The 21,158-nt window shown below is 35.6% G+C and overlaps 1 protein-coding gene across 1 annotated transcript; it reads right to left on the reverse strand.

The window, feature by feature from the left end:
- Window positions 1–765: 765 nt before the first annotated feature.
- Window positions 766–19,929, reverse strand: LOC126753974 (uncharacterized). Its single transcript, XM_050465768.1, is given in 12 exon segments — window positions 766–1,368; window positions 1,457–1,528; window positions 2,961–3,901; window positions 3,978–4,085; window positions 6,152–6,305; window positions 6,360–6,620; window positions 6,680–8,218; window positions 11,241–11,372; window positions 11,442–12,424; window positions 12,427–12,557; window positions 15,281–15,318; window positions 19,432–19,929. Coding segments are annotated over 11 exon segments (4,476 nt in total). The 5' UTR covers window positions 15,301–15,318; window positions 19,432–19,929; the 3' UTR covers window positions 766–1,233.
- Window positions 19,930–21,158: the final 1,229 nt, after the last annotated feature.

Genomic DNA, 21,158 nt, shown 5'->3' on the forward strand with positions numbered 1-21,158 from the left:
ATTACTTGCTTACCTAAGTATCTTCTGAGTAATTCCATTGATTGGTGCGATGTGTGGGATGTTTCGCCATCTTGTTGAAATTAAATTTCGGCCAGATCACGAGTTCCAATTTCAGTTCCAACCGTTGACGGTTACGTTCTCACCGGCATCATTTTTGAAGAAATATGGAGCGATTATTCTACCGGTCCCCAAACAACACAAAATTGGTGTTTTTTTTTGAATGAAATGGCAGCTCGTGAATCTCTTAAGATTACTCTTCGTCCCAAATGCGTAAATTTTGCTTGTTTACATACCCATTAAGCCAGAAATGGGGCTAATCGCTGAATGAATTTTGGTTCGAAACCGTCGTAACTTCTTGGAGCTTTTCAAGAGCTCATTGAGCTAAGCGATGTCGCTTGGGAAGTTCGAGCGGCATCAGTTCTTGCATAAGCTGTACACTTTCAATTTAAGATCTCGTAAAATGTGCCAAGTCGTTCAATACGTCAGTCAGAGTTGCTGTTAACGGCTACGAATCGACTCTTCGCGGTCTTCATGTATACTCCCAGCTACGGCTGCTACATTTTCTTCACTGTGTACTGGATGTGGTCTATTCGGTCGAATATTATCCAATAATGAATGATGGGTCTCAAGGTGGGTGATGAAAAAAGTACCTCTACTTGGATCACTCGTTATTACTAAAGCCATCTAGTGGAAAAATATTGGATTTCTTTCTACTAGACCTAAGCTTTCTAGCTATTTGCTCTTATACTCGTACCAAACCATCTGTTTACAATCATTCGATTTTATTTATTTGAATCACTTACAAAATATATTTTAGGACACATTTGTTGTTGCATTACTACAATAAATACAATATTTAAAATTGATATTTAAATATTTTGGCTTAATTAAAAAAAAAAATCGTAATAATAATCAGAGTTACAACGAATTGAATGTGGTTAAAATATTATAGTTTTCTTCTCTCTTGAACCCTACCAAACATTTTTGAGGTATTACAATAACAATATTTCGCAATCGCTTGTTACACATACGAACAATTCAATTCAATGTCGTGGTAACATTACAATTTTTGATTATTAAAAATTACTAATAATTAAATAAAAGACTTAATATATATGTTTTTGTTTTTTTTTCTTTTGCTCTAAGGACGTACACAATTTAAAGACCATTTTTCCACTCTAATGGGTAACAACTGGGTAGATTATTTGTATGTAATTAATTTGCGTCGCTAATTTAGGCGATTTTTCTATCATGATTTTCGAAATTAAATACTTTTTGTTTCATATTTTCGGCTTTTGAAAGCGTATAAGGTGATAATACCATGGGTAATACATTAAATGACTTCAATTCTGGTAATCTTATGTTGAGCTGCAAAAAAGATTCGAAATTTTTTTATGTTTTTGTATTTTGCAGTGGAATTTTGGAATATTCGAAAAGAAAAATATTGTTTACTTACCAAAGCTGTTTGTCCTGCCTCACTGTCGGCAGTGTTATGTGACCAAATTGGGTCGATCCAGAAAGGCATATTCTAAAAAGATACCAAAAAAAGGAAGTGTTTGAAATGCTTCGCAGATCTGTCTAAATATTTTCGGAAATTGTAAGAATTTTTTTAAAAATTATGTATTTTTAGCGCTTTTAGAAACGTTTCGACAGGGCTAGACCTACTCTACTTTGTTATAGAACTCCATGTCTGACAGTTTTTTATATAGGATTAGGTTAAGTTAAACTGGTAGGCCAATAAGCCACTCATAGACCAGTATTGGTCCTTTGCGATACCCGATCAAGCTCAGTTCCTAGGTCCAAGAGAAGTAGTCATCCTTTAGGATGCCTGCGCTTGACACAAATTTTAACAGATTCTGTGGCCTCACTATCGATACCTCCTCTAGCGTGGACCCCAGAGGCTTACAGCGTAGTCTTGCCAATGCGAGACAAGTGCACTAGAGATACTCCATTGTTTTCCTGGTGCACTGCTCTAAACATTTTACAGTCTCTTCTATCCAGTGCTAATAGGAATTTTGTGTACTTCCGACAGTGAACAGTTAGTATTCCGTTCATGTTCCTACAGTCTCTTCTATCGAGTGCTTTTAAGAATTTTGTGTACTTCCAATCTACCGTTTTGCACATGACTTTTACAGTCTTACAACCAGGTAGCTCGTTCCATCATGCTTTGATTTTCTTTACCATGCTTCTGACGAGATCGCCGTATAGACAATGCATGGGTTTCTCAATGTTGATCACGTTTTCGGATGCGATACGAGGTTATTGCCTTGATTGTTGGATTGTAGGATCAGAAAGGGTTGGACATGTTTAAGAACTATTTTCTGTTGCTACAGAGGGCAGCTCTCCGTTTTATAAGCATCTAAAGTAGAAACTTCGGAAAGGAACCGCAACTATATGCAGAGCAATTCCCTACGCAGAGATCTCTTCATCATTTTTGTACAAGTTTCGAATAGCTTAGATCCACGAAGCTATATTATAGTATTCAATAAGTGGTACTACCACCATTTCCTTTTTATAGAATACCTTTGATGTTATAAGTAGAATCAGAAAGTCAGAGATTTTTATGAATCTTTTTTTGATGTTGTTGTTCCCTTCAGCTTCAGGGGTGACTTCGGCAAAAGGAAATCAACTGTTTGCAAAGCAATGATCTAAACATCGTAAGTAACGGACTTACATATATCCAGGTTGTCAACGTATATTATCGGTATCAACCTTTAAGGGTCTACAAAAATACGAATACAGTTCGACCAGTATTAACATTGTTCCTTACACCATATCGGATCAGAATAAGAGAATGGAAATTAACATTTTCTACACGAACTATCTCAATAATTCAAATTTTAGGGCATAGCAATGAGTAATTTCCGACTCTATAATATGGCTGTCTCTGAATTTGTACTAGAAGATTGGATAAACCAAAAGCTCAATCTTTCTATAAAAGTAAAATATCAATTACTCACATTGGACGGCGGTGTATCTGGCTTTGGTGGCTCGAACATGGGATACACATGCAAATTAGTCTGATCGACGTAGGAAACCGGATCCTGCTTAATTTTAGACTGAACTGCCGCCATCGATTGTTCCATAGCTGTTTGGAAATTTTGCTGTTGATGCTGCCGATTGCCATTCATAACGCCGCTTTCCGCTGTGGACATTATAAGCGACGGCAGACCCGACACATTCTCACTCATCATTGCCTGCTGTTGGTAGGAGGCGGCTGCAGCTGAAGCTATAGCAGCGGCATGTCGTCGATCCCATAGTTTTGTGGTGCCGCTCATTTGTACCTGCGATGCAGTTGTTGTGGGCGCCTGCAAGGGCAATTGCGTCTGACTCACATTCAAATCGGACAAAGACAAATTCGACGAATTCAACGCACTATTTAGAGCGCCGAAAGATAAGTCATTACTGTGCGCAGAAATCGAACCGGATGTATTCAGACTGGAGTTGTGTGAGGCGACCGAATAGATCGAGGCATTGCCATTGTAGCTCATATGTGTACCGACCGCCGATAAATTTTTGGACTCATAACCAATATTTTGCATTTGTTGTTGAGCTTGCAACACTTGTTGTAATTGTTGTTGTTGTTGCTGTTGTTGTGATTGTGTCTGCTGTTGCGGCGGTTTCGGTTTCGATGCGGTGCTACGTTGTGTTTTCGCCGCTGGCTGAAATATAGCGCTGCTCGAAACTTTACCTTTGTAATTTGGCGCCGTCTGGTAATTATTATTCTCGTTGGCGTTCGAGAGCGCACGCGTTTTTGTCGGCGGTCCTTGTAGACTATAACTGCGACTGTTGTTATTCTCGCTGAGCGGTAGACGTGAGGATCGTGGTGCTTTTTGTTTGCTCGCCTGCGACTTGACTGAGCCGAAGAGACCGGAGCGATTCAGAGATGAGCTTAAGGTAACTGTAGAAGAAAATATAATAAAGTGAATAGGAAAGTTGCCTGTTTTATTTATAATAATTTTCATGCTCAAACTCACGTTCGCAATTTGGTTGCAATGAGATTTCGCTGCGCTCTTGTGTCAGTCCCACATTGATCACAAAGATGTCGTTAAATGCAGATATAATAGAGAAAAGATTTGGAAAGCCTGTGAAAAGAAGTTAAAATATATGGAGATTTCGTTTAAAATATTTACGTCTACAATAAAAAAAAGTGCTGAGACCATCAAAATTCCGTTAATTGCGTGTTAGACATGTATTTTCCCTAGGTCAGGGGTGTATCGTCGATATGATGTGGAAAGTAAAGCCCAAATCTAAGCGTTGCAGAATATGACGTGAGAGACTTGTAAGATGTTGATTGCCACTTCCGAAAGACTCTAAAAACTATACGAGATTCTTGCTAGGCTGGGGGTGTGTCGTCGAGATGATGAAGAAATCTAAGCTCTACAGAAATTGGTTGCTCAGTCCTCAACATTGTCTTTCATATAAGTACATTTACTGTAGTTGGATTTATGCTTAAACGATCCTCTGCCTTAGACAAAGTTGACATTATTACATGCCAGATTAGTGAGAGGATCGTAGGTTCTAAGTCCGATAGATTCTACGTTAATCTTTGTCCATGGCTACAGATGTGTGATTGAAATGATAAAGAAATTAAATTCCCAATCTAAACTCCACATAAGTTGGTTGCTCATTCCTCAGTTATTGGAGTTGAATTTATGCTTATACGAACGGCCTCTCTCATAGACTCAAAGAAATGAGTGATCGGATTACAGCATAACGACATATTCGATCTTGACATGAGATCTTTGTCCTTGTCCTGTCAGCTCATGCCTAGAAAGTTCCTACAGCATTACTCTTATTAATGGAAGCCTCAAGCTCGCCCTGCTTATGCAAAGTCCGTTTATCCGTTATTAAAATGCCAGGTATCTCGACAAAATATTCCCATCATCTAGTAACAAGCACTCTTTGCAACCGAAATATAAACTATACATCTCTATACATCGTTTCTGGTCCTTAGTAGGATTAGAATGACTAAAAATTTCGTGAAGACAAAAAATTCCTGGCTCAATTATAAGTATATGATTTGCCTGATCTGTTGAAACTAGGAACTGAACCATTTTACTACCTTTATTTGAGACTCGGACGTAAGAAGGAGTTAGAGTTTAGAAGTTGGAGTGGAGGTCTTCCTCTTCCTTTGCTTCCCCAGAGTCTATTCATCCATTCGGACATTATGACCTAGTCAGCGTAGCCCCTGTCTCGCTGAAATATTTCAATATCGTCGTATATCTCGTACAGCTCATCGTTGCGACTGTGGCATTTGCCGTTCCCAATACGCAAATGACCATAGATCTTCCGCAGAACCTTTCATTCGAAAACTCGTAACGCCGACTCATGTTGTCATCGTCCATGCCTCTGCGCCATCCAGCAGGGCGGGGATGATGGGTGACTTGTAGAATTTGATCTTTGTAAGTCGAGAGAAGACTTTACTTCTCAATTGCCTACTCAGTCCGAAGTAGCACCTATTGGCAAGAGTTATTTTGAGTTGAATTTCGAGGCTGACGTGTTTTTTACTAATGCTGGTTTCAAGTTCACGAAGTTATCTACGGCTTCGAAGTTATGAAAGTCAACAGTGACGTGGGAGCTAAGTCGCGAGTGCGACGACTGCTTTTTTGACGGCAGAAGATATTTTGTCTTGCCTCGTTCACTACCAGATCCATTTGCTTTGCTTCCTTATCCAGTTCGGAGAAAGCAGAATCGGCGTACGCTAGTACCTGTACACCATGACTGTTCACCCATGTCAGGAAAGTTCTCCAAGTGCTCCTCACTTGGAAGTGGCCAGAAACGATTCTTTTACATATGACTCAGTAGCTGACAACTTCCGGCCTTGGATCAAGGATCCTCTGGGTAACCAAAAAACATCCGTTTAAAGACGAGCTACAGTGAAAAGGTGAAACATTCCTCCCCAGGTTTGTGCGCTGAATTTGGGACTCGTTGGAGGTTCATTGCAGAAGCTAAAATCGCATCAAAGATATCAATTTTTTTGAATAAGGTATCAATTGACCTCTGGGGGATTAAATTTAATTATGAAAGACCTGCCGACGTCGAGTTTATTGAGAACTTAAGCAGCTTGATAGAAAAGTCAAACCACCAAAATAAACCAAGCTTAGCTTGAGTTCATGCATACATTTAACTCTGAAAATTCTGTACTTACCGAACTCGAAGGTGGTCGTAATATTGCAGTGCAAGGAGTTCTTGATCTCAATTAACAGAACAGTAGTTCTTTTCTCCACTACGCGTATTATGCTTAGTAGGAATTTCAGAAACGATGTGCTGTGCACGTAATCTACGCTCTCATCCTTGAAGATCTGCCAAAAAAGAGTTTTGTTTACATTTTCAACAACGCTGTGCAGCTCACCTACCTCGATCAGATGTTTCATCGCTCTAACCGTACTCTCATTCAATTTATCTTCATATTTCTTATTGAACTCCTCTATCAAAGTGCTCAGCGCCATATTTTTGCATTGATTTTCTTTTGTATCACTTGAACTCGATTCATTGAGGCTCGCATGCAAATTCGACTCGTGTACCAAGATCAGCTTACAAGCGCGGTAACATTGACTACGGAATGCAGTGTCCTCACGATGACATATGATCCATAAAACCTTCTCCTTCTCAATCAACTTAAATGTATGGCAAAGTTGGATTAAATGAACTTATTTGAGGTTCTCTTTATACTCACCTCTATGTAAGGCATCAATTCGACACCTTCGGAGATGCTGCTTACACCCAAAGTTTGCGGTTGAATTTGATAGCCATATTTCTTTTTATGCAACTGCAACATCTCTTCCAACTTCATGCAAGTCTGTGCATTGCCCGTTACATTGTGTACGAGCTCCTCACACTGTTCGGCGAAGACGCGACGTGCCACTTTCGGCGTTAAGTATATCTTTTTGTCCTCATCATTGGTCTGCTCCATTTCGACAACACCCTGTATGGCCTCCATAAGATCGGCTAACTTCAGAAAACCATAGTCGCTCAGGCGGCACTGATAGGCGAAGTGATAGTGATAGGAGCGTACGAATTTCTGAAAAAGTATTGTGTATTGTGGTGCATTGCGAAAGAGTTCGACCATTTCGCCAGCAAATAATATGGTCTTCTCCAGTTCGGCATTGGTTTGTTTACGTTTCGGCATCGAGATGAGCATATCGTCACAGTTTTGTACACGTGACATCACGACAACATTCGAATTGGCCAGACCATCTAAGATGTCGCGTATATCGCATACACCATAATCGGTCACATCAAAACTGCGATTTTGTGTCTGTGCGAAGATCGTCGGTAGCTGTGAGAGCAGCACGGATTTGTTGCCATGTGCGCGCAGTATGCGAAGTAGATCGGAGGTGAAGCGTCGTAATTGTGTGCGATGCGTTAAGGTGATCTGTCGGTTCTCGCCATCGCCGATGATCTGTACGACAGTGGCCAGCGCTTCGAACAGTTCAATCAGCTTGGTGTAACCATAGTCAGCGACGCGACACTGTTTGCCGAAGTGATTATGATAGGCTGGTATAAAACGATTGAATTTCATTGTAGACTTTGGTGACATCTTCACCAACTCGATAACCTCACGCGAAATTTGATATAAGGGATCGCTGGCGCTACACGCAGACTTGGCATACAAACTGCGTTCCATTGATGACGTGGCGCTGGTGGCGCCAATGCTCGCATTGAGTGGTGCCGCGTAACTGGCGTAACTCTCCTTGTCCACCTCTAGCCAGCCGAGTATTTTGATGCCAAAATTATTGACCTGTATCTGTATGCCCTGCACACAACATACTAAGTGTTCCAAATTGACACCGTTGTCGTTGGGTGTTATATCGGTATTCATCTGTCCGGTAATGCAATGTACCAAAGATGCAACCGGTATGTCACCAGGATGATTTTTCAGTAGTGGATAGATAATCCTTTGTATTTCCGATATTGTCATCCAGACATTCGGTAATGGTTCGATATCTTGCTCAGCCCAGCCTTTATGCTGTTCGCGTTTGAAGTGCACTGTACAATAGGGTACACTATGTTGTAGACCTTCCATTAGTGGTGAGTTCTCCAGCGAATTTATGACACTTGTTTGTAGACTTATAAATTTCTCTTCACTATTATCGACACTGATCGTACAGATGTCGGGCATTTTGTAGAGATCCAATACGCTGATTGATGTCTTGAAACGCGCTTGAAAAAGTTCACGGAACTTGTACATCGGTAGCGTGTAATAGGGCACGTCCTGCGTTTGGAAAAAGTGTTACAAAATTTTATAGTAAATAAATATAATTGGGATCATAATTTATAAATTGATGCAAACATGCTCCTCTCGCGAAAGATTTAAATAATGTGTACATGTTAAAGAATCAGACTAACCTGAATAAATGACACGACTTTGCTTTTCTTTCGAAAACAAGGAAATACGAATTAAGGTACCTATAATGGAAGAGTTCTAAAGCAGCCCAATGTCTGTTACTTTATATTAAAAAGCATTATTCCATAGGCTATGAGTTAAAGACTCCGTCTTATAGAGTTGAAGACACTGCCAAGGACTTTCACTACACGAAAAACAAAAAACCCAAGATACCATATATCACAGCCAAAACCAATTTCTGCAGAACCAAAGCCAATTTCTGCCGACAATAGAAATGGTCATCCAACAACGTAACACTAAAATCATCTGACCTGCGACTACATACCATTGAACTCAGAGTTGCTCAAGTTCGAAAATCAAAAACATAAATGATTTCAAAAATTTTAATGACTCATAGTATACACTATACTGAGATCTCGAAAAGGTGATCGCAGTTAGTGTCGACTCTGATAAAGTTCGGTTGGCAAAACGAGATGACTTCCAAGTTAGGTTAAGTTAGAAGGCTGATCCCCCTAGAAGTAACTCTTTATTCTTGATAAAGCGTCTTGAACCTCACAAATCTATTTAGGTTATTTATTTCTATTCCCACCATTACACTTGATCTTTGTTAGATATAGAAAGGGCAGGACATTCGAGAAGAAAGTGTTGAGTATATCTCATTTTCTTCCGAGAAGCTTAGGGTAATGGCATCTGGTAAGATTTTCAATCAGAGCACGTGAATCTCGATCCACTTAGCGCTCCTACAACTACTGATAGGTGAATGAGGGCGAAGAGCTCACTCGACCACTTACGATTTACGCTATACCAGAAGGCTTGAGATTGAAATGTTGCTAGTAGCCGGCCAGCTGGGAAATGAAATGCTATGTTTATGCATTATACATTACACCAAAACTTACGGAGTGGATAGAAGACCGGGTGAGATATTAAAGCTGACAAGCTGTTGGGACGAATAAGTCGCTGTCATTGAAATTAACATAATTCCTTAATAGTGTGATCTTACTAATTATAGAAAGACTAGTCTTTTTAATAAAAGATTAAGTCAATCAAAGGTTTGGTGGGAAAGGTTTAAGTATACAGCCAACTCGTATATTGATAATACCGGACTTTTTAATAGGTTTGATTTCTCAGTTCGGTTTCTAAATTGACAGTTTCCACCATTTATAATACGTCATGATCTTTAATTTTTTATACCCTGAACAGGGTATATTAAGTTTGTAACACCCAGAAGGAAGCGTTGGAGACCCTATAAAGTATATATATAAATGATCAGTATGTGGAGCTGAATCGATTTAGCCATGTCCGTCTGCCTGTCTGTCCGTCTGTATATATACGAACTAGTCCCTCAGTTTTTAAGATATCGTTTTTGCAAACGTCATTTCGTTTTTTCTTGTTGCTGAAGACTGCAATTCGTCGATTCCAAGACGTTCTCAAGAATTGGGACTGTCTTAAACCGCAATCTGGCGCATTTTGAAAAGGATTTGGAATTGTATCCGTGTAAATTTGTTCTCACTCAAGAACTGAAGCCATTAGACCAGCTTAAATGTCGTGAATTTGCTGATTTTACCTTGATTTTACCTTGAAAACGATAACGAGTTTTTTAAGAAAAACATCTCCAATGAGGCTCACTTTCATCTGGTGCGGTAAATAAATAAAACTTTTGTTTCTGGTGCGAAGAAAATCCACAAATTATTCATTAACAAACATTCATCTAAATTGACAGTTTGGTGTGGTTTCTAGTTTGCTAGAATCTTGCGACCTTACTTTCGAGATGAAGCTGCTGACACCGTTACTGTCAATGGAGAGCGGTATAGATCGATGATAACCAACTTTTTATGTCTGAAAAAAGGAAGTTGATGTTGACAACATCTGATTCCATCAAGACGGGACTATGTGCAACCACCGAATTATTGCGAGAAAAGTTTGGAGATTCGATGATTTCAAGAAATTGTGACATTGAGTGGCCTCCAAGAAGTTGTGATTTAACACCATTAGACTACTTCTTGTGAGGTTATTTAAAGTCATTGGTCTTTAGGCAATAGTCTATACTGAATGTGCCATTCATGATATGAGATTTGATTTAGTGGAACAAGTACTCGAAAATTGGATTCATCGAATTCGTTCCTGCAAAAGAAGTTGTGAAGGCCATTTATGTTCAGAATTTAATTGCATCGATTGTACTTCACACTAAATAAAAAGCATTTGAATTTCCTTATTAATTACTTTTTTTTAAGAAATCATATCACTCTTATTGAAAATTAGAAGAGATTTAGATGTGTAGAATTTAAAATTAAAAGAGAAACTAACCGCAACAGATAGGGATATTCATTTGAAGATCAAAAGTGGAACCGTTCTCTCTTCTACTTATCTTTCTTTCTGTATAGCTCGCAGTTGAAGGTGGTACTTTTTAGTAAAAATTGGTTCTACGGCCTTTCTTTTAACTTTTCACTCTCGATTTTAATGAAAGTTGGAGATCAAAAGTGGCACCATTCTTTCTAAGAAGTTCTGCTTTCGTTTCAATCTTTATCATTCGGAATCGAAGGTGGTTCGTATAGGTCATCAAAAAGTATATCATAAAGCCATTTGTAAGAATAAATTTCGAAAAGGTGATAGGTTTTAAAATTTCGAAAAGCAATTACCAATTATCTTTCCATCGGTCTTTTGAATATATTGAATTGCCTAAAGAGAAGCATTAACCCGGACAACATACTACCATAAGGAAACTTTATACTTTGAAGGATATTTGAAAGAACTGGTAAGGAGCTGCTCTCAGATTTTCGCAGCCATTTGTATGAAGCTTAATTTTTAAGTTTTGTCTTTAATGCTTTTAAAGTTTTAGAAATATTTTCGGTGAAGAAACAGATAATACGGACTCAGCATAAAATAAACTCACCTTAAGCAGTCCAGCTACTTGACAACGCAGTGTGTTGATCTCCGTCTGTGACGAGTCACGTGTATACGAGACTAGCATGCGTTTATGACCAATTTTCTTGCGATGTAAATTCGAGACGACTTGCTTAGCAAACTGTAAGTAAATAGTGCATTCAATCTACAAACTAACAACTCGACTTACATATATTAGTTAGTTACTTACAAACATATCGGGTACAGTGACTTTGGCATAGGAATTGCCTTCGAAGACCAACGACAAAACGGGTGTTATCGGTTTCAATTGTCCCATTAGGAAATTGCGTAAACTCGCTTCCTCCATTGTATAATCCAGATTGGTGATTTGCAGTGTTATAGATTGACTGGTGCTGCCATAGCATACATCAAAACTTCTACTTGCTGCCGTTACATTAGCACTGCCCTCGTTGGACGCAACGGCCATTCCATCCGTCGTGGCACCAACAGCAGCATTGACACAACGTCGCACTGGATTACAAGTCACATTTGGACCACCATTTGCTAACGTGACAGCGGCACGTCTATTATTATCGGTTATAATGTTATTGTTCTTATCCGTGACGCTCTCTTTTGGTCCATTTGTTGTGGCGCCTACACTCAGCGCTGATGTCACCGCTGTACTTGCAAGTTGGGGTGCGCCAAGGAAATTAGAGTAGCTCCGATAAATATTTGATAATTGCTGGTACGAGGCATACATTTGCTGTGTGACCGTATTTATGGCTGTGGTGAGCGGTAGCGTACTTAAAGGTCTTGGCATAGGCGGTGGCAGCGTCAGTGCACTATTCGATGGATATGGCGTTGTGCCGGTGGTATTTGTACTACGACTGTAGGGCATATAACGGTTACGATTATAACTGTACGACATACCGGCGGCTGCACAGCTATAGTTGGGTCCAACACCCATCGAACCGTTCAGCGTTAAGGCGTTGGTCGGTATGTTGTAAGCACCACTTTCCGTTAACGCATTCGGCTGTGGCATCAGACTGCTATTGTAGAGTAATTGCTGTTGTTGTTGATTTTGATTGTTTTGGTTATTCGGTCCGCCGAAGTATTGCAAGTTTGGTCCAATGAGTCGGCTTTGTGCGCTGACGGTGTCGAAAGCGTTCGACACAGCAACAGCTGAGCCGGCAGTTATGCTATTTGTGTTGGGCGCTGTGGTGCCATAGTAGTGGATAACTCGGCAACCTTTGTATTTAGACCGGGTTGCAGTAATGATTGATTGAGTTGATTTAGTTGTTGTTGTTGCTGCTGTTGTAGCACGGTGTTGTAGTTGGAGTAGGTCGCTTCGTCGGCTTGAAAGATACTGCATTGAATAATAGAATAAAGAAAAAGTATTAAGGGTTGCATTTTAAGAGTATAGGAGGTTCCAAAAGTATGAATGCTTGTGAGCTTTCATGAAAGCTCTGTCATGTTACAACTTTTTCTGGCATGTTAGCGGTAAAGGTATTGATTTTGCAGATTAATGCAAATCATTGTCTCAGCTAATACTAGAAACTGGCGTACCGTTGTGTCAAACTGTAAGCTTTCATTAAAGCTATGTTTAAACTACATGTACAAGGTGCTTTCCAAAGTAAATAGGACTTCTATATGGGACTGATGCGTCTGATTGTCCAGTTAGAATTTCATGACATTTCATCGATTGGAAGTGAAGTTATTGCATTTTAAGTGTCAGTATGTTTGTGTTATCGGCGCGAAAATGAGCTTCGAACAAAGAGCCAACAGAGCCGGCCGTTAAACACTCTCGAGTTTATTTGCAAGTGTGAAACTTCTAGAGTCCTCCATCATTAAAGACTCCAGAGAACATTAATGGGCATTATTGTCATCCCGTACAAGTGAAGTTCAACGTTTTGTTTTGAATCTGAGCGAAAAAATGTTTGAAAATGTATATGTCGTCTGATAAAATCTCTTCTTTTCGAAAATCAGTGAAATTTCATCGATGGGAAATGACATGTCTGTGTTATCGGTGAAATCAAAACTTCGAACAAATTTGAGCCAATATTAAATTTTGCTTTAAAATGTGAACGGTTTGTTCTGCTCAAATTGACTGACGACCAAAAATTGCTCAGAATCCAACATCGAATCGATTATCCATTCAGCTGATATGACACCGTGCGACTTCTTCCTTTTCGGAAAAATGCTGCCCATGAAGAGAAAGACGTTGGCAGACGTAGAGGCCATTCAAAAGAGCTTGCACCGGCATACTGGCGGCCATATCGCCCAACAAGCTAAACTACTCGTTCGACATGCTTTTGGACCGTGCAAAAAGCTGTATTGAAGCAGAAGGAGACTATTTTGAATAAAATAAATTGATTTTGCCGAAAAAAAAACATTTTTTCTGTTTTTTTTAAGTCCTGTTTACTTTGGAACACACCTTGTATAACTGCAAAAGTAACCGGTCAATTTATAAATGGAACAGAAGATGGCAAGGTTGGGCAGAAGATAAGATCAGAAGGGTTCAAACGGAGGAGCGTAACTAAGGACCAAGTGAAAACAGCTATAGAGGTTATAGAGAGAAAACCGGAGCCAAAAAGTGATTGTAGTTAATTTGTGGAGATAAAAAGTTTACGGTACTCTTTTTGCGAAAGAAATTCAACTTTATCGAGACGAGACGAGCAACAACGCATTTAATACGCAAAATATTCAAGGACCATATTCTTTACTTTTTGAATACATATTTTCATCAATTGAAGAGGTCGAAAGTCGTCTAGAACGAGGCATGTCTTCAATGATCTTGCGACGTCCTTGAAGGCTTTGTACCACTCGTAGGCTTGTGTTTCAGTTTGATAAAATGCGCCGTAAAATCAGTTAAAATGATGGCAAGAAATTCTGAATTTCTTAAATTCTCCAAATATGGCAACTATTTCACTGTTCTCAAATCTCGACAGACTTCGGTGAAGGCAATGTTCTTTAAACGAAGAGGTGATCGACGAAGCTGAGGCTTATTTTGATGAAAAGAACAAAACGTTCTACAAAAAATGGTATCGAAAAGTTGTAGATTCACTAAAATCAGTTGATCACCCTTAAAGGGAACTTTGTGGAGTAAAAAGAACTCATTTTGACAATAAAAAAAGGAGTTTTACTAGGTAGTACGAGGACATTTTGTCCTTTGAAAAAAATTATCCTACCAAAAAATTATAATTGGAATAGATTGAGTGGGAGAGATAGAAATATCAGAATGGAAAAGAAGGAGCGCAACTAAGGACTAAGTGAAATCGGCAGGGTAATTGTAGTTAATTTCTGGAGTTAAAAATTTGTGAAATAATCATTCAGGACACCGGGGCCATCTAAGCACTTCGGGCCTGGGAGAAATTGTCCCCAAGCTCTCCTTCTCTCTCGTTCAATGAAAGGCTGGCTTTCCTGTGCAGTAAGTTGAAAATTGCATAGACGGACACGGTGCCCAACAACCATACATCGGCCGCTACAAGAAAATTTCAAGCCAGCATCTTTCACTTACTATTAACCCAAAATATTTAATTATTCGTCAATATTTATTTTTTCGCCTTCAAAGTTATCCGCACTATATGTAATACAGTCCACTTTTTATAAGCACTTTTGAGAGGGCATTCGGCAAATTATATTTTATCTCTACAATCTACTGAAAACAGGCTCCACGGAGCGGCAAATTCAGTTTGGGGAGCAAGAAAAAAACACACGGAGCCAAATCTGATGAATACGGTGGTTGATCGATGATATTCATTGCGTTTTTCGGCTTTAAATTCGCTCTGAATGTGGGATCGGAATTCCCACGAGTCGAACAAGACCTTTTTTCAAACCAAAAATATCCATCAAAATCCATCCATCTCTCTAACACTTGCCTGACTATCTCCACGCACCATATCCTTCACTTTTTAATATTTTCATCAGTTGAAGAGGTCGAAGGTCGGTCCAGAACGAGGCATGTCTTCAACGATCTCTCGACCGTCTTTGAAGGCTTTGATAAGTTTTGACATATTTTTATAATTATGTTTGTTTTATTACTATCTTTTTATTAAAAAGCATGATTTTTGCAAATCGCTCAACACTTACCCATAAAATTTGTCACTCATTTTGTAAATCTCTTATTTCTGAAATTAAAAAATGAAGGAAAAAACATGAGTTGTTTTGACGCATGAATTGAGAGCAATGAACAAATTTAAATATAAATACATACATATGTATATACATATATTCGACTTTTTATTATGCTCGTCATTTGTATTTATTTCATTAAAAAACGCATAAACGCACGGTGACCTAATTATAACCTAATATAATATAATCTTCGGAATGACCTATTTTGATTGTTAATTTATTAGAAAAATTGTTGGCATTTGCAAATTTTCTAGTTTAATGTCAAAGTAAACATTATTTGATTAATTTTAATATACATATGAAATATACATACATACATATATGTGTACAAAGTGTGTGTCAAAGAAGTGTGTTTTTGGTAAAGAAAAAGTATGCCAAGTGTGTACCAGAAGATTTTAAAAAATTACTTCTTTTTGTGTACATTTTTCTATTGAATTTTTTACATATCATTAAAAAAACAATAACGAAATATTGAAATAAGCGCTAATTTAATTTTTTGAAATTAATTTGTTCTCTTAGCTAAAAATATTTTTTAAAAAATTATTTAAAAATATCCTACTTTTCTTAAAATTTATTATTTTAAATTGCAATACTTTAAAATTAAAATTCCGGAAAAAATAAATTATTATAAAATTTATTTAATTAAAAAAAATTATTTTTGAAATTTTCTGAAAACTCCTGAAAAAAATATTTACTTAAAATACAAACTCAAACTTTCTAAGTAAAATTATAAAAAGTACATAAACTACTATGAGCAAAAAATAATAAGACTTTGTTCATAATTTTAAAATTCTTAATTTATTCTGCAAAATCTATGTCATCCCACTCAAAGTAATTCCTCTGAGCCCCAAAAAATACACTTGGGCCAACGTTATTTCCAATCCTCGAAACAGTTGTTAAAGTCAATTTCTGGAATAGCCTTCAACGCGCGTAGCGATTCACGTTTAATGTATTCAATTGACTCAAAACGGTTTTCCTGAAGCGGTCGTTTGAGTTTGCTGAATAGCCAGAAGTAACACCAAGCTAAATCAGGCGTTTACGGTGGTTGCGGCACGATATTGATTGCAAATTTGACGAAAACTCACGAAGAATCAATGCAGTATGCGTCAGTGTATTATCGTGATGCAAAAACCAAGAGTTGTCGGCCCATAATTCCGGCCTCTTTTACGAATAGCTTCGAGCAAACGACGCATAATTCTGAAATAGAATTCCTTGTTGACAGTTTTGCTGGTTGAAAGGAATTCGGAGTGCACCACACCTCGATAATCGAAGAAAACTGTAACATAACTTTGATTTTTTACCTCCTTTGACGTGTTATTCGGCAGTTACATCATATGCTTCCGGGTCGTAAGGATAGATCCAAGACTCATCGCCAATAATAGTACGTTTCATAACATCCTTATAGTCAGAAAGCATTATTTCAGAGAGGTTAACGCAACGCTGTTTTTCGAAAAATATGAGTGATTTTGGAACCAATCTTTCATTCACCGATCTTCCATTCACCCGAATGATTTTTCAAAATGGTTTTCATTGATTCTTCCGATGTTAGTAAGACTGTTAATCGTCGATTTCCAGGAACCAATTCCTTTATTTTACTGACGTGTTCATCAGCAGTTGATGACGACGGTTGCCCTGAACGTGGTACGTCGTCAACGCGTTCTCGACCCTCTTTGAATAATTGTTACCAACCAAAAATGCTTGCGCATGACAAATAATTATAACCGAAGGCCTTTTCCAACATTCTGAATGTTTCGGTACCAGAAATTTGTTTATGCTCACAACATTTAATGGAAGTTCTTTGTTGAATAATTTCACTCATCGTAAAAATCGCCGAATGCATTTTATGTACTTCAGAAAGACAAGCGTATACTAAACACTAATGATTATTTTGAGATGTGACATTTGGCACAGATGTCACTGACAGTCATAACAATCTAAAAAAAGGGGTTTCGAAGAATAGACTTTCGCGCGAAATTTAAATTAAAAAGTCTTACTATTTTTTGCCCACATTAGTATATTCATAAAAATTTTAATTTTTGATTAAAATCAATAAAAGTGTCATTGGATTATTTATAAATATTATAAATCGAATTATATTATCAAAAAAATATTTTATAATTATGTTTTGAAAAAAAAAATTGGATAAATATTACTGTAATTGTGAAATTATATTGTTCTCAAAAAATACTTTTTTCAAAAATAAAATAATTATTTTAATTTAATTTCATTTAAGTATTATTTTTAAAAATTTAAAAACTTGTGTGAAAATTTAAAGAAAAAAAAATTGTTTTCCAAAAATACAAGTTATAAAATTTATAAAAAGATAATTTATAAAAGTATAGATAATATATATTTTTTTGTACAAATAATTTTGAAAAAATCATAGAATTTTAATTATAAATTAATATGTAAAAAAATTATAAAATATTATAACATTAAATTAATAATTACGCTTTAGAAAATTAATTTGAAAAAAATCATAAAATTTTAATTTATATAATATAATTTATATAATAATATAATTAAAATTTTATGATTTTTTCAAAATTTTAATTATATATTACATAAATTAAAATTTAAAAAAATATAAAATAATAAAAATTAATTTAGAAATTAAACATTTTTTAGCTTTTAGAAAGAGTTTATTTATAAAAAAATTGTATTCCAGTTCCAACATTTTTAGCAAAAGTATAAAAAAATATACATTTATACAAACTATTCAAAAAAATTGTAGAATATTAATTTTAAACAAAATGTTTTACTGATTTTATTGGAGTAAATTTTTTAATTTGTTATGTTTTACCGAAGACAACCTTTTTCCACTCTGAAATTATTTTTTTTTCTCAGTCATTGTTATATTTTATATAAATTAAAAAATAGAAAATTATAATAAAATATAAAATTAATTCAACTCAAAAGATATTTTTGTAACTTTTAGAATTTTTCTCAAAATTTAAAATCTATAATAGTTTTAGGAAAGGTATTAAAAAATATTTATTTTTTTGCGGAAATAATTAAAAAAAAAATATTTTTAATTTAATCAAAATAGTAAAAAACAATATTTTAAACACAAAGATATTATACTAATTTTTTAAATAAAATACATTTTTTTTTTAATATTTTAAATTTTTTTTGACTAATTTGCCCAAATTATTAAATTAAAAAATTTAATTTTATATGAAATTATTAAGAAATTGCTGCCTGGGGTAAAAAATTAAGAACTTAAAAATTCATTAATTTTTTACCGGGCAAATTAGTAAAAAAAAATAAAATATTAAAAAAAATATTTTTAAATTTTTAGATTTAATAATTTTTGTTAGTGTATAAATAATTTACAAACTTTGTTGCCACTATCAAATTTAGAGATTTATGAAAAATGCATATTGACATATAAAAATATATAATAAGTTTTTAAATTAAAAAATTTTATTAAATTATTTATTATAATATATTAATTTCTTTTATAATTACCATAAACAAATAAATATGCAAACTATTTCTAGTGAAAAATAACATATTATCCATATTTTTTTACGTTTTCCTTGAATTTTGATTTTGTTAAAGACAATATTTGAAAGAAAAAAAGAGAAAACACTCATATACTTTAATTTTCTTTCATAATTAATTTAATTACTAAGTAAAAGTAAAAAAAAAAATATTTTTAATAAAAATAAATTTGCCGCCAAAAATAAATATACCAACTATTTGTAATAAAATCTGATATTTCTTTTCAAATTTTGTTTCAACTTTTTCTTTTTAAATTTTGATTTTGACAAAAAAAAATAAAGAAAAACTTAAATAATAAAATTATTCCGGATAATTTTAATTTTCTCTTACGTATAATTTATTTGATAAGAAAATAATTTATTTTCGTTGAAAATGTTTCCCGCCAAATTTTGACTATCAATAATTTATCTACAATTCACAGGTTCAATTCCGTTAGCATAAAAGTGTCACAGAATAATGGCAAGCAAATGGCGTGAGAGAATATCTGCGAAATTTGCGCGAAACGAAGCCCCTAACTCTAACTGTTAACTGCAATGTGCATAAACGAAAATATTTTTATGAAATATATAACATAATTTTTGCAAAAAATCGCAACGCACCTTAAACGCTTCTAGTTTTCTTATACAAATTTTGTTATTTTATAAAATGTAGTCCCTTTGTTGGCCTCTCGACGCTTTTTTTTATTATTTATTAAACAGCTTCTTTTGGTTTTAGAGCGTTTGGTCGTTTTTAAAATGTGTATAATTATATTAATTGCTTGTTGGTAAATTCTATCACTATTATATTTGGCAATAAAAATTTGATTTTTATTAAATGACGGCTTTGGTAATAAATTAATTTTACTTAATTTAATTTTACACAATTTTTTTTATTAAATTTTTTATTTATTTATTTATTTTCTTTTAATTATTACTTAAAACACACACAAATTATTAACTATCTTTGCTTGCAAAGATTATACTAAAAATATTTGATACTAATTCAACTAAATTAATATTTTTTTAATTTCCGCTATTTTTTTCTTTTCTTTTGCTCTACATTTAAAACGCTGAGAACTTGACGTTCAACCGGCCAGGTGAGCTGAAGCGAACTAATGCTGCTATGTTTCGGAGAAATATGAATATTATTGAAGCAGGGTTCTCCCATTCTGTGTTTATATGTATGGTGAATAAGGAAAACCCCCTAAAAAGGATTCGACAAAACGGTGTATAAAGGTGCGTAAAATTCTAGATGTGGTATTTAGAATATTTTCAAAAAATTAAATAGCAATCAATATATATTTTGTATAATAATTTTTTAATTAATTGCATTTTATTAACAAATGTATGTATGTATTTATTTTTGGTTAACAACTTTAATACCTATTAAATGATTAAAAAAAAAATTACTTATAAATTTTTATTAAAGATTTTCCAACACATTTTTTTAATTGCATGAGATTTAATCCACAGATTAGCATAAAAAATATATACTTTATAGGGTCTCCGATAGTTGACGACAAACGGACATTAAATCCTTCTACTGATCATTTATATATATACTTTATAGGGTCTCCGACGATTAGCAAACAATTTCACTGACGTCACACATACCTACATACATTGTGACAAAAAAGTATCCGGAATTGAAAATAAAACGCAAACTATTTAATTATTCATCAATATGTCAATATTTTTCAATCCTCGAAACACTTTTCATAAGATTTTTGGGATGGCCTTGAGCTCTTTCAGCGTATTTTGTTTTATCTCTTCGATCGACTGAAAACGGGTTCCACGGACCATCAATTTGAGTTTGGGGAACAAGAAAAAATCACACAGAGCCATATCTGGTGAATACGGCGATTGATCGATCGTGTGCATTGCGTTTTTAGCTTTATATTCGATCACAATCGTACTGCTTTTGAAATTCAGATTTATCGGGAGGCGTTGAGCTATCCACCAAAATCATTCAAACAAACTCGCGAGAAGTGCAGAGTTCTCTTGCCATCTCTCTTATACTTCAACGATCTCTCTGTCATCTTTGAAGGCTTTGCACCACTCGTCTTCTTCTTCTTTACAGGCGAAGACACCGCTTACGCGATTATAGCCGAGTTAACAACAGCGCACCAGTCGTTTCTTCTTTTCGCTACGTACCAATTGAATATTCCAAGCGAAGCCAGGTCCTTCTCCACTTGGTACTTCCAACGGAGTGGATGTCTTCCTCTTCCTCTGCTTCCCCCTGCGGGTACTGCGTCGAATACTTTCAGAGCTGGAGTGTTTTCGTCCATCCGGACAACCGAACTGGGGAATGACACGCGTGATGTTTTGCTCCAAGACCTGAATCAAAG

Source organism: Bactrocera neohumeralis, chromosome 3 (genome assembly GCF_024586455.1).
Source record: "Bactrocera neohumeralis isolate Rockhampton chromosome 3, APGP_CSIRO_Bneo_wtdbg2-racon-allhic-juicebox.fasta_v2, whole genome shotgun sequence".
Lineage (NCBI taxonomy): Eukaryota > Metazoa > Arthropoda > Insecta > Diptera > Tephritidae > Bactrocera > Bactrocera neohumeralis.